The sequence below is a fragment of the Aspergillus undulatus genome, assembly GCF_047715775.1.
Source record: "Aspergillus undulatus strain CBS 261.88 unplaced genomic scaffold BDV17scaffold_7, whole genome shotgun sequence".
NCBI lineage: Eukaryota > Fungi > Ascomycota > Eurotiomycetes > Eurotiales > Aspergillaceae > Aspergillus > Aspergillus undulatus.
This window is the reverse complement of record NW_027396611.1, coordinates 15,215-28,678: the sequence shown is the minus strand read 5'-3', so window position 1 is coordinate 28,678 and position 13,464 is coordinate 15,215. Positions and strand designations below refer to the sequence as shown.

General features: G+C 52.0%; 7 protein-coding genes across 7 annotated transcripts; 3 read left to right on the top strand and 4 right to left on the bottom strand.

The window, feature by feature from the left end:
* Positions 1 to 422: 422 nt before the first annotated feature.
* BDV17DRAFT_288102 (uncharacterized protein) lies at positions 423 to 764 on the top strand (the record flags this gene model as incomplete). Its single annotated transcript, XM_073761321.1, has 2 exons — positions 423 to 605; positions 657 to 764. The coding sequence occupies 2 exons, from the start codon at positions 423 to 425 to the stop codon at positions 762 to 764; spliced, it is 291 nt and encodes a 96-aa protein (XP_073618844.1).
* Positions 765 to 2,057: 1,293 nt separating this feature from the next.
* On the top strand, positions 2,058 to 3,115 carry BDV17DRAFT_254719 (PEX11 domain protein). The gene is made up of 3 exons (XM_073756814.1): positions 2,058 to 2,250; positions 2,307 to 2,464; positions 2,514 to 3,115. The coding sequence occupies exons 1-3, from the start codon at positions 2,064 to 2,066 to the stop codon at positions 2,901 to 2,903; spliced, it is 735 nt and encodes a 244-aa protein (XP_073618843.1). The 5' UTR covers positions 2,058 to 2,063; the 3' UTR covers positions 2,904 to 3,115.
* Positions 3,116 to 4,285: 1,170 nt separating this feature from the next.
* On the top strand, positions 4,286 to 6,037 carry BDV17DRAFT_301055 (Alpha/Beta hydrolase protein; the record flags this gene model as incomplete). The annotated part of the gene is made up of 1 exon (XM_073764174.1): positions 4,286 to 6,037. The coding sequence occupies one exon, from the start codon at positions 4,286 to 4,288 to the stop codon at positions 6,035 to 6,037; it is 1,752 nt and encodes a 583-aa protein (XP_073618842.1).
* A 509-nt stretch (positions 6,038 to 6,546) lies between these two features.
* BDV17DRAFT_279716 (uncharacterized protein) lies at positions 6,547 to 7,349 on the bottom strand (the record flags this gene model as incomplete). The annotated part of the gene is made up of 2 exons (XM_073759761.1): positions 6,547 to 6,799; positions 6,859 to 7,349. The coding sequence occupies 2 exons, from the start codon at positions 7,347 to 7,349 to the stop codon at positions 6,547 to 6,549; spliced, it is 744 nt and encodes a 247-aa protein (XP_073618841.1).
* Positions 7,350 to 7,694: 345 nt separating this feature from the next.
* BDV17DRAFT_288098 (uncharacterized protein) lies at positions 7,695 to 9,077 on the bottom strand (the record flags this gene model as incomplete). Its single annotated transcript, XM_073761320.1, has 1 exon — positions 7,695 to 9,077. The coding sequence occupies one exon, from the start codon at positions 9,075 to 9,077 to the stop codon at positions 7,695 to 7,697; it is 1,383 nt and encodes a 460-aa protein (XP_073618840.1).
* A 363-nt stretch (positions 9,078 to 9,440) lies between these two features.
* Positions 9,441 to 9,813, bottom strand: BDV17DRAFT_254717 (uncharacterized protein). The gene has a single exon (XM_073756813.1). It carries the CDS (start codon positions 9,806 to 9,808, stop codon positions 9,551 to 9,553), a length of 258 nt encoding a protein of 85 aa, XP_073618839.1. The 5' UTR covers positions 9,809 to 9,813; the 3' UTR covers positions 9,441 to 9,550.
* Positions 9,814 to 11,596: 1,783 nt separating this feature from the next.
* Positions 11,597 to 13,380, bottom strand: BDV17DRAFT_279715 (cytochrome P450; the record flags this gene model as incomplete). Its single annotated transcript, XM_073759760.1, has 5 exons — positions 11,597 to 11,799; positions 11,829 to 11,913; positions 11,974 to 12,262; positions 12,386 to 12,906; positions 12,988 to 13,380. The coding sequence occupies 5 exons, from the start codon at positions 13,378 to 13,380 to the stop codon at positions 11,597 to 11,599; spliced, it is 1,491 nt and encodes a 496-aa protein (XP_073618838.1).
* Between the last annotated feature and the right edge of the window lie 84 nt (positions 13,381 to 13,464).

The following is a 13,464-nucleotide window of genomic DNA, read 5'->3' as shown; positions in this document are numbered from 1 at the left end:
AAGAGACAGTCAGGATAGTACTTGGACTGCTGATTCCCGAGTTCATATTATCTGACGACGCGAAAGTGGGATAGAAATGCAGATGCGTCCCATGAAGCTATATTTGCGAAAGTGACAGGACGCTGTCCATCTGATCGGAGATCCTAATCATGAAGCCTCTTTGTGCTTCTTCTGCTACTAGGGTAGCGAGGTTGGGTGAAAGCCAAGCTAGCCAGGAGTCCTCCGGCAGTGAAAACCGGCGAATGCAGCCCCTGGCAACTGTTGTGACTCGAAGTTCCTATGTCAATCTTGGTACCGTCAAGACAGCTATGCAGCTTCCCCGCAAACTGTACTTTACTTGAGGCTGATCCCGTGGGGCCGTTGTGAGCCATACCCACCGTCCTTCCCTGCCATCTGTTATCAACATCAAACTCACGAACACCATGCAGAAAGACACTGAGACCCACGTCGAGGACATCTCAGAGACCAATCCCGCTGATACTTCCTCTACCACAAAGCAGCGCCCTGGCTACTCCCCCTCTTCCCCTGAAGATGAACGTCTCGACAAGCGAATCAACCTCAAGATGGATCTGATTGTGGTCCCACTACTCGCACTGGGCTTTCGTGTACGGCACATCCCATTTTCGTCCAATATAAATGGTTACTGACGGTCGCAGCTTCAAGGAATTTACAAAGGCAACATCGGTAACGCGGCTGCCGCGAAACCGATGTCTCGGACTGCGTTTCCCTCTTTTCTGCAACCTACGGTCCTTTCATGCCCGTAACCGTGGCCCTCGATCCAAGCCGTTGTATTCCGATCCTCTTGCTTTCCTGGGGAGCCGTGACAACGGCACAATGTGCCATGAACGGCCGCGCTGACCTATTCGGCCTCCGTCTCCTCCTGGGTATTTGCTAAGCTGGGTTCCTGCCGACGGCCTTTTACTACGTCGGCACTCTGTACCCAGCACACATGGCCGGTCTCCGGATGGGATTTGTCTCGACGAGTTTCACTTTCTCTGGCGCTTTCTCGGCCCTTATCGCTTATGGGATCTTGCAAGACCGGTCATCCCGATGGACGGACTGGCAGTTGCTCTTCATGATAGAAGGTGCAGTCACTATGGCCGCTGGCCTCCTCTGCCTCTTCGTCCTCCCACATAAGCTCAGCAAAGCTTCGTCCTTGAACGCCGAGGAAAGATCACACGCAACGCGCCGGATGGAGCTCGACACTGCATCGGTGGACAGCCAGACCAGCCAAAACGCGGAGGAAATGGACCACAACATCGAATTGGCCAACATCAAAACCACCATCAAGGATTGGCGCAAGATGCTCATAATCGTGTGGACCGGGTGCGCGACCGTCCCGGCCTCACCCTCATTTCCAATGAATTCTTTCGACCACAGGACACCGAGTCTCTCCTAGCGGAGGGGGAGGTCGCGCAGCGAAGAGTAATATCTATTTCCTTGATGAAGGATGAGGGGGCGTTACCGCAGAGAGGTGGTTTGGGAAGCGTTGATGTCTGGCGTGGTTGCACGGAATAGGATATGCACTAGATGATTCAACCGACTCAAAATGCAGAATAGAGATTACTCAAACCACCCATTCAACCACTCCAACACTTCTCGGCTTCTCAAAAAGCGCCTCTACATGTCAATCTCATCCTTCCCCATCTCCAGACCCGCCTCCGCAATCTTCAAACCCCTCGTCTGTCTAACAACCTCCATCCCACCAGCGCAACAATAAGGAAGCCCATCATCGTATAACTCGTAAAGAACGTCGTCGTATTCCACTCCCTTTCAATGAGAACCGTATACCACAGCACAAGCGTCATAAGAAGCATCCGATAAGGGAATACCAACCCGCATAGGGCCAAATGTAACTCCTACAAAGCACAGTACGCGGAGATGCCTTGAACCAGATTCTTCAGACCAGATAGAGGAATATTCATGATCTGATAGCTTCATGTGTGCTTGATTCATATCACGCAATTATGTAAAGCGGCGCACGCCAAGAACACGCGACGGAAAACTCGGAAGAGCACAAACTCTCAGAAACAAGCCACAACCAACAACATCAAGATATCGAAATGGTCCAAGCTCCCGCCCAGTCCGGGATATTCCCCCTGAAGCAATTGTCCACCTTTACCAGCCAAACTGCTGGTCTCGAGAAGACCCTCCGCCTGATTCAAGCCTCGGCCCAGGTTGTGGGTTTCACGAGCGACGACAAGACACTCGCCGCGCAATGTCTCGCGGCGCGTGATCAATTAGCCCTAGGTCAGTCAGGATCAATACAGGTTTTTGATCTTCGATGTTGACGGAGGTACTTCTAGGCCGTCGATACTTTCGTCTCCTCGACTTCTACCCCTGCTTTGAGCGCGTCCATGGTCTCATGAATAGCCCCTCCTCCTCGGGGACGCTACTGTCCGTGATGGAGCTCGCGCAGTGGACTTTCCTAGGGTTGTATCTTTTTCTCGAGAACTTTACTATCGTAAGTATTATCCCTCTCCTGTCGACTTCCGCCATTGACACGCTCCCAGCTCCACGACATGAACGTCGCCCGCGTAGACTGGTACCGCCCGCTCATGCTGGAAGCAAACAAATTCTGGTTCTACGCGCTCGTCCTCTCGATTGTTCGCTCGGCGTGGGAGGTTCTCTTCCCGACCGTCGTTGCTATTCCAGCCAAATCTTCAGGATCTGGATCTGGATCTAGCAAGGAGAAAAACGCCAAGACCAAGACGAAGCCTCAGCAGCCAACTTCAACTTCGCCCAGATGGCCCTTTGTCAAGAGGATTATCATCGATGCATGCGACCTCACACTGCCGGGGTCGTTTATCGGGTGGGTCCCTGCTACTGGATTGCAGATTGGCCTCGCGATGGTGCTGAGTACGGTTTTGGCGGGGCATAATGTTTGGCTTGCGCAGCAGTAGGTAGACTGGAGACATAACGGGTTTCCCCAAGTGGCTGGATGCAGAAGTTTATATAGATGGGCGGGTAGGTAGTCTTCCCTTGCTTCCTTTTAGAGCATGTCCATGGTGTATGTAAAGCTTGAAAGATAAAGTGGCAGAGTTGATACTGTAGAGGAACATCATCCTAGTCAGCAGAATCCCACCTCCCACCCAACTTAACAGCCTCTCTTTTTCCGACAAAGGGATAGAAACCGCAATTCAGTACAACTGCCTAGCTCTCCGGTCTATTGAGCCGTTGCAGTAGACCAGACACCTCTCAACGATTTGTCCAAGGTAATCGCCGAGTCCACGGCAAATTGATACTGGGGCGAACAATGGTTTTCAAGAAATCGAGATTATCTGCAGTGATTGGTGATACTACTTGTTGACCATCTTCCCCTATCTCCCAGTGAACCCGGCTTAGCTAATTCTTATGCTCCAGAGCGATAATCCCTGGTGTCAAAACTCCACGACCCACGGTGCCGGCCCACTGCTCGTCGACAAAGAACCAAAGTTTAAAGCACCAGCCAACCAACTCACAAACAAATCATTAATTCAATTTGTGCGATCCTGATAGTTGGCATCTATGTTCACTTTGAGACTACCCTCGCATTGCCATGCACATGAAGTCCTCCATGTTATAGAGTTATATACTGCTAGGTAGTGCGGCCCGCGTCATTCCTACTATAACCCGATGGGGAAAGTTGTGCGGAAAACGACGGGGTCCTTGTGGGTACACTGGGTACGATTACGAGTTACGAAGCTCTGATTACGAGTTTTTGTTAACAAGGGTTCAGAGTCCAGAACTTCAGGCTTCAAAGCCTGGTGTTTTGAGTTTTGATTCGAAAAGGCCCGATGCCGGATGGTACAGATTGATTAGATTTTCATCTTATCAATCAGAACCCGAAGATACAGTGAACCAGAGTTGGGGGTTTCCAACATCACCAGTCTCCTATCTAGCCCTGGCTGCTTACGGCAAGCATGATGCGAATCATGACACTGTGTCGCAGATGCGAGCACTGCTTTACATACATACGGCTCAACAATCCTGTTAGTATTTTGAAATCTCACCATCCTGATTCTCATTCACCAAATTCTTATACGAAGATATCTTCCAATTTCTCAAACCAACCCCAAACTAAGAACGATCGACCATGCCAAAATTCCGATCGACGACTAAAGTGCCTTGCTTATGCTGGAGTGGATATCCCTGACCCACGTTGACGCCCGCTCTGTTCGAAATTTTTGCCGGCCATAGATCCGAGGGATGGCCAAGGCTAAAGCCAAGGGATATAGGTGCGCTGATCGCCTTTTGACAGCCCTGCTCCCCGAGAAAAAGAAAAAGAAAGAAGAAGAAACTCGATATGGGCGCCCAGTGGCTTTTAAAGCTGCTCCTCGCCGGTAGCCTGCAAGCAACGGTAACAGCAGCTTCTGCTTCTGCATCTGTGAAACTACACTGGGCACCATGCGCTTCAAATACGGCTCTCGATTGCGCGACGCTCACTGTACCGCTTGAATACGCCGACCCAGACAACGGTGCGCTCGCGCATGTCCCAATCGCCAAATACAACGCTACGGTCCCAAAAAGCCAGCGCAAAGGCTCCCTCCTAACGAACCCCGGCGGCCCCGGTTCCTCGGGCATCGACTTCCTCGCGAACGGCGCGGGCGAAGGGATCTCTAATGTCACGGGCGGGTTCTACGATATCGTCTCGTGGGATCCACGGGGTGTAGGCGATGCCCGACCACTCCTGCAATGCTGGGATACCGCCGGTGAAGAATACGCCGCATCGGATTCTGTCTCTGCGGCGGCGGAGATTGAGTATAGCCTGTTTCGGAATCAAAGCTATATGCCAGATTTCTATAATGCGATTGCGGAGTATGATGCCTCGGTCGCGGAGATTGCCGTTGCGTGCGCGGAGCATAATTCCAGCGCGCTGTATACGTCTAGCGCGGCGTATACTGTGCGCGATATGGCTGCTATCGCTGATGTCCTTCAGGGAAGGGAGAATGCGACGCTGAATTATTGGGGTTTCTCGTATGGAACTATACTCGGCGCTGAGTTTGTTCAGACGTTTCCCGAGAGGGTTGGACGAGTTGTATTCGACGGCGTCTTTGATCCTGAGGCGAATGCAAAGCCGTATACGAGTCAGCTTCCGCATGATGAGGTTTCTGTGAAAGATGCGATTGATGACCTGGTTACATTCTGCGCCGATGCCGGGATAGATGGGTGTGCTTTGAATCAGGGCTCGAGGAATAGCAGCGTTGCGGACCTGAGATCGCGCATTGCTAAATTGCAAGCATCACTGTATGAAAGCCCAATCGAGGTATCGGACGGGACGTGGTCTGTGACCGTCGGCATGTTTAGTTTCTTCATGTACTCCTTCCTCAAGCTACCCACGACATGGCCGGCCGTCGCATCGGCCGTCAGCGACCTGGAGACGGGCGACCCCGACCTCTTCGCCAGTCTTCTGACAGATGCGACAACCTCAACAGTCAACGAGAGCGCACCAGACACAGGATCCATGGCCGGGTGGCCCCTCCAGTGCAACGACAACGCACCATCAAACCACACCAATTTGACCAACGTCGCCCGGCAAATCCTCGACATCTCCCTTATGGAGGAAACACCCTGGCTAAACGCCGACCTCTCGACGCTCTCCTTCTGCCGCAATTTCCCCAACACCCGCCCCCGCGTACAAAACCTCGGCGCCTCGCGGCTCATAAACGGAGAGACGAATGACATTCTTACGTCGCGCAATACATCCGTCTTGATCGTCAACGCCCTCCACGACGCCGCGACACCGGTGAGCTCAGCACATACCCTACATAACTGGCTCCCCACGTCCTCGCAGCTAGTGATGCGCCGTGGACCAGGCCATACGACGATAAGTCTTGGCTCGCTAGGCCTGGTCCAGACTATCCGGGACTATTTCCTTGACGGGGTTGTACCGCCTTCGAGGGAGGTGCATGATCTGAGCCAGGTGGTGTTTCCGCCAGGGGTTGATGCGACCTCAACGACTCCAAATCCTGTGTTTAATGGGACATATGGTGAGGCGGAAAGGATGTTGCTGGATGCTACTTATCAGACGCTTTTGGCGTTTCTTAGCTTGCCGTAGGGCCTTGGGATGGGGATGAGTTTTGGGGGATGTGAGGCCTGTCTTGTGGTAGGTGTGTCCGTCTAATATAGAGCTTGCTTGCATATAGATAGAATATAGAAAGCAGTCTTCGTCCTAATTCTCATGGGCAGAAGGGTGAACCATCATACCACTCTCTTCCGAACGAAAGAGGGGAATGCTTATGCCAACAGTAGCGCCCATTGCTCCTTCCTTGGAACATGTACACTGTCTGCGTTTACAAGGAAAGAGCCCTCAGTGTCGAGATGGACTCAGGTCGTATCTTTCGGAATCGATAATAACCATCTTACGGTCCAGGGGGAGACTGCTGGGCTTCCAAAGGCCAGCTTGTCCCTGAACACATATGCACCTACGGAAAAAGCGGGAGACACAGGAATGAATTACAACAGCTTGGATTCACAAATTTATTAGCCTCGAGGACATTATAACATCGCATTACTATGTAAACCTCAATTCCTTCACTCAAACCTCTAGGGCATGTCACGACAAGCTCAAATAAAAGCCAGCCCCAACCCAGCCAGCCCACCAAGCAACAAGTGCGTAGGCTGCGCAGCAAAATGCGCAGCTCCGTCTTCGGAGTCCGGATTATCGTTGGTGTCAGTAGGCTCGCTGGAGTCAGGGTCAATTTGGGGCGTCGTGATATATGGAAGGGCGGGCTGTGGGAACTCTTCGTTGCTGACGCTCGCGCACGCTTCATGGTTGTTTGGTGCCGTTGTGCAGATTGCTGCAGTAGTTGGGCAGCACCTATTCTTCGTCAGCGGTTGGTAGGAAATAGAAAAGTAGAGACGAAGGGAATGATATACCAAGGCTCCTCGCCGCACTGTTGCCAGGCGTTCGGACATCCAAAGTATGGCGGCGCAGTCATAGTTGGGAGAACGGTATTTTCCGCCCCAGATGAGACAACGGCCATGGAGACAGTGTAGATATCGTCGCTTCCGTAGCTTGTTGTGTACGTTGTCGGCGCTACGCCGAGGACGGATATGGTGCAGTCCATGCCCGACCCCTCGGGTTGACATTCGTCGATCAAAGTGTGACCCTCTTGGTTACTTCCAACCCGGTTGAAAGAAAAGGTCTGTGGACCGAAAGCAATGGTCAATCTGTGCGGATTGCCCGGGCAGTCGACGCCCTCGTAGGTTGTTGTATCGCCATCTGAGTCGATGCTCGACACGATGATTTGGCGGCGAGCGTACAGGTCATCGGGCCATTCGATGGTGACCGTCTCCGTGGGTTCGGGGCATTGGGCAACGGTAATAGCAATGAAAGCAAACAACGGAAAGAATATAGCGTGGTGCATCATGGAGGGTTAACGGGGGGTAGCTGAGCTGAGAAAGGTTCGAGCAGCTCGGCATTACCCATCGAGGTATTTATGCTCAGACAGGACCTTTCTCAGAACGCTGCCCCCAGACTGATGAAAACTGTCCACCGCTTTGGAGGTATACAACACAAAGGTGGACATGATTGCCGATCATCTCTTCCTGCGAATCACGACTTGCGTTTTGGGCGGTTCTCGTGTTAAACAGAAGCGCCAATTGAAACAGGTCTGGGCGCAGAGAAGGTGCAGGAGACACTTGGCGCCAATGTTCCCGGCCGCTGGGCATTGTGTGTTTCTTGGTGGAGTGAAGAAAGGGAACACGAGGGGTCAGGTGTCACCATTGATGCGGATGGTCATAGCACCGAGGGAGAGAAACAAATCATCAAGGCTTCCAGGGGGCTCTCCAAGTCCTTCTCTCACTGTGTTATCATGGCATATCCTTGCCGAAATCGTCGTCAGTGAGTAGTTTCCATTCTTCGAACTGTTATGCCGCTTCTTATCCAGCATGGAGTATGCTTGCCCTAGGAGGGCCTCAACTGCGCACACCCCGCGAAGGTTGTAGCGAGCAATGAGAGGTGTATACCGATGATCCAGGTATAGACCGCTAACTTTCTCGCGAGGGGTTGTTGGCTCCAACGTGACGGTGGCATCCATTCCAGACACACATGCCAGGCGACGCATCAGCCGCCGCAAGACCCCTCGACTGCGCTGAATCTCGGCACGGAGCACACTTGCTTCAGCCTCATGACCCTGACCCTGTCCAGAACCAGGATCGACGACTGCACGTGCTTGGGCCACAAGCCCAGGCGCGCGTACAATCTCCCGATAGGTCTGATCAACGACGGTAACAAGCTTACTTCCCCTTCCAGCCTTTTCCTCGCGCTCGAAAGCCCTCGCGTTTATGTCCGCCCAATCGGGTTCAGCAAGTATGCACCCTTCCCCACTAACCAACGCCTCGCCAACGAAGAACCCGCGACAGGCAAGCAGAATTGTCCTGCCAAAGCCGCTGAAGCACCCCGCCGCACCGCGCTGCCGCAGCAGCTCCTTTGCTCCCCTTATATGAACTAGCCAGCCGTCTGGTGCACTACTGTCGAGTACCTCGTATATACATAGCAGGATCGCGATTGTGAATGTGACGTCGGCCGTCCGTTTCCGGGGGTCATCGAGCAGGATCCGACGGAAGTACTGGAGCAAAACACCGTAGACGTATCGACTCTCGCTGAGCTTCTCGTCATCGTTATGTTGCTTTGCAAAATACCAGGTTGCGTAGCACCGAACCATCCACTCCATTACTGGACATTGCGCCTGTTGATCGTCGCGAATGAAGGCGATGATATCCTGATCGACTCTTCTGTAGAAGGCAGCGTAGGTAGCGGGAAAGAGGATCGAGGAGACGAGGGTATTGAATACCTCGCGGGTTTGGAGGTCGAGAGACTTTGCTGCGAGGTTTGGGGCTCGAATATCGTCCATAGAAGGTCGCGAGGGGATTGTAGATCGTTGTCGGGTTAATGCGCGCGACGCATACTTCTGCTCGGGCCTCACCAGGCTGCTCGTGTCGGAAGCACTGTACGAGACGTGGCGCTCATTGCCGTTCAATCTCGAAACGCGGCCTTGCTCTGTTTTTGGCGCGCCCCATATTTCTCGGTACTTGTCCTGGAGGGTAAGAAGACCCGGCGTGAGAATAACCCACGACTGGTCCATCGCGAGCATACTGGCTGTAGTGCAGATCAAGGACAAGATTAATGTCGTCACTTTTGAAGAACGGGTCTTCCTGGCTGCTTGAGGCTCAAGGAAAAGGCAGCGATGTGCCCAATCGCTTCTGCCAAGGGACCCCCGCGAGCCCAGCCAGCGCCCAGTCCGCCATGTCTCAGGGCTGTCCCCAAGCTTCTACTTCATTGGCGTGGTGCCCGGCTGGTGAACATAGCCATAAAGGGAATGGTTTGCGGGACTGGATGGTGTAGCATGTGCTTGCATTCTCAGGGGCTTCAGGATCTACCTCGCCGTCAGTTCTAAAGCTTGCAACCCTAAAGGTAAGGGACTATCAAATACTACATAGCTACAATGGAAGTCAAATTCACAACAATCCCTCCAAAATATTAATATTTCTTCACAAGTCCTGTACTACAATGAATTTTAGCCTCGCGTCCTTCCCCCAAAATCCCCGTCCAAACAGTCAAGATCAGTCACTGATCAGTATCAGCAGCGGGCGGTTCAGCTGCATCAAGTGCTTCTTCAGCAGTCGATGCCCTTGCCCTTGCCGATGCCCCCCTTGCCAATGCCCTTGAGCTTGAGGAAGTCAAACTTGCCCTTGCCCTTTCCCTTGTCATCATCCTTCTTGTCATCGTCCTTGTCATCGTCCTTGTCATCATCCTTCTTGTCATCATCCTTCTTGTCGTCGTCCTTCTTGTCATCATCCTTGTCATCATCCTTCTTGTCGTCATCCTTCTTGTCGTCATCCTTCTTGTCGTCATCCTTCTTGTCATCGCCACCCTTGTGACCGTGGGCACTCCATTCGACCTTGGCACTGGCACTGGCCTCACCCTTTGCGTGGAAACCAACACCTTTGCCGCCATCCTTGTCGTCATCCTTTTTGCCCTCATCCTTCTTATCATCGTCGTCCTTCTCGTCATCATCCTTTCCACCATCTTGCTTACCGTAGCCGTACTGGTGGTGTTCGTCCTTGTCGTCGTCGTCCTTCTTATCGTCATCGTCTTTCTTGTCGTCATCCTTCTTGTTGTCGTCGTCCTTTTTGTCGTCATCCTTCTTGTTATCACCGCCCTGACCGAATCCGCCAAACTTGTGCTTCAGGATGGGAAGCTTGCCGAGATGGCGGGCATCGATGGCGACGGCGTTGCCATCGCGGGCTATAGACAGACAAACAAGTTAGCAAACTCAGAGCCAACAGCCATTCAGATCTGGCGGACAAAGTAGGTAAAGAAAGTCCACATACAATCAAGGCTAGTCACGCCAACCTTGGGAGCCGGAGCTGGGGCGGCGAGCGCCAGGGCAGAAAGAACCGAGAGGGAAAGAACAACGTTGAGCTTCATTGTGGCAGCAAAAGTAAAGATCGAGAGCGAGATCTGAGTTGGATTGAATAACAAAAGACTGACTGGTGATCTCTGATGAGCGAGTGTGGTGGTGGGTGAGGATAGAGAAGAACAGCGGAGGAAGGGATGTTGATTTATAGAATTCGACACGCTCATGGATTCCCACAACTCCAAGGGTATTCTTCACAAAGATGCTCAGTTCAACTCTTTCAATCCCAATCAATAGGTCAATAACTCAATGCAGGAGGTAAGGCTCCCCTCTATCCCCAGGACAAATCGCAACATCTCCCTCCCTTCCGCGTTGGACATATCGATTTATCACCTACAAAAGACCAATATGCCCGAGCGCCACAGTTCAAGAAGACAAGCTGCATCATGGAAACTGCAAAGCTCAAAAGCTTCAACGAGTTGGGCACCAACATTCCAGCTCCAGCTCAACCCCCTGGTTCAATTCTAAACAGACCCGCACCAAGCACACACATACACACACAGTTCATTGCATCGTGGTGCAATTCTATCTGCAGTACCCCTCAATAAATCCACCAAACAGTGCCACCAAAAACGTTAGACGATGCAGAAAAGGTAGAGGGTCCACTGTTCGTCAATTTCATTAAGGTACAACTGCTGTCGCGGCACGATTCGGTTAGTTCGGATGGCCTCCCCTCGACCTCGACCGCGCAATGGGGGACTGCATATATATGTATGTACTCCTTGCATAGATTGTCCGTTCGTCGTTCAATAAGCGGAAGCAAGCCAGCCGACTTCGAGATTTTGTTCTCATTGCAATTTGCGAACTGGCGTTGGCCGTTCGTAGTCTTCCCTAAGTCTACGTTCTCGCCTATGGCTATGAAAACTGGCAATTACCGAAGAGCGGCGGGAGGGGGGCAGTTTCCAAAAAAAAAAAATAAAATTTATTTGATGGCTCCAATACGAGTCGGAAGCGGATATGTGACTTCGACTTCGACTTCTCGAGAGTCATGCAATACTTAGTTAGGACGATTCGAAGCGAATGTCATGGAGTAGATTTCACAAAACGAGAGATTGATTCCAACGGGAGTCGGTCGTTCAATATTCTGAAAATGTCAATGATTACCAGCAACAAGTAGCTTCAATAGAAAGGTATATACCCAGGCAGATCCAGACAAAAATCAATAGTCCATAACCCCACCTTCTACCCCCCTCTCACCTTACCGAAACCCTAATAAAGAACTCCCCCTCCATCTCCCCAATCCCGGGACTCCTCACAGCAACACTCGTCCGTTTCTCAAGTGACTCGAAATCAAACAAACTCAACAACGTCGTCGCACTGTTCAATATATTCGTCATTGCTAGATTCCGGCCAATGCACATCCGATGCCCGACACTAAAGGGGATCAGGAACCGGCCTGTTTCCTTATGGTATGTTGGGTCCAACCAGCGGTTGGACTGAATAGCTCGTGGCCTGGACCGAAGATTGTGGGGTTGTGGTGGAGGACGTAATTAGATATGCAGATGTTTGTCTGCATTGGTTCTATTTTTCAGGCAACCAAACGGAGAGGGGACGGAAAGGGAAGACTCACCCCGTGCGGAATTTTATGCTCCCCAAATTCAAGACCAGAAGGATACTCGATCTTACGCCATAACGGCATAGTGAAGACGGGGTTTATGCGGAAGTTCTCTTGGACGCAGGCCATTGTGTAGGGGAGGGAAGCCTCAAGGCCGGAAATCGGGTAGGAGATTGTGTCGGGAGGCAGCGGGTCAAGGGTTGTGAAGATTTCGTCCTGGACGCGCTTGAGGATTGCTGAATTCTGGATTAGGTGCCAGAGGAGAAGGGTGAGCGTTCCTGCTGTGGAGTGCGAGCCCGCAACACTGGCGAGTTGAGATGTTAGTGAGCTAGATCTCTCTCTCATAGCTTGACGTGTGTTTGGTTTGGTTGAATACAAATCCAATTCGGGGATTGATTAATATGGTTTAGTATTGGAAGAGACTTACAGCACAGCAGACGCCTCGGAGTTAATCTCCTGTTTTGTCAGGCGCTTACCAGTCTCCGGATCAGAAGCTTCAACGAGACTTTTCAGAAAGTGCGGACGCTCAGAGGTATTATTGATCTTAAAACGGACGCACTGCGCACAAATATCCTTTAATTTATTCCGGCTCTTCATGAGCCGACGCATCCAAGGGACGGGGCTTATTCTTGACAACGCCTTGGTCAGATCTTGACAGGGTAGTTCGCCAATAACGCCTGCAAGGAGAAGATGGTCGTTGATGGCGTGCAGTTCCTCGGCCACGCCTTTAGCTTGAACACCGAATGGTTTGGCGAAGGCTATTTCTCCGAAGATATCGAGGACGTAAAGGGAGAGCATGTGTTTGAAGTCGAAGGACTCGCCGGCCTTAGCATATTGCCGCAGTTTGTCGATGACAATCTTCATCTGCCGTTCGATGAGCGGCTCGGGTTTCTCAACTGAGACTTGTGCAAAGCCATGCAATAGCTGGCAGCGGCGGAGCGCATGGACCTATGACCCGGTCAATCACCATGTTCTCTTCAGGGTCGCACCCAGCATAGCAAGGGGAACGATTGACGGGACTGTTGCTACATCCTCATCCCGTCCACCAAACAGATTTGGATTAAATGCCGTGAAGGCATTATAGAACTCCGTCTTACCCATACTGCGGCCGCCCTTGTAAATGGGAGAAATTGCGTCAGCCTCCCACGTATGCAGGTGGTTAGGTCCCACGCGCACAACCGGCCCGTACGTCATGTGTAACTCGAGGAGCTTCTCCTGGATTGTCAGATTATAAATAAAGTAAGCTTTGTAGGTGTTGCTCAGTGAGGCGAAGAGGGGCCCCGGGTATTTTGAGAGAGGGTGCATGAATCGCATGTAAATCGTGTACAATAGGAGGGTGGTGAGGCATAGTGTGCTCAAGACCGGCACGATCCCGGGATGCGACTGCGAGAGTGCCAGCACGAACCCGTTGGAAACGACCATGTTGGGTATAAGATCGGCCTCCGGGGAGAAAGCACCGAGCTGGAGCATAAATGGCCGGGGTGAGGCTGGGTTCCGAAGCGTATA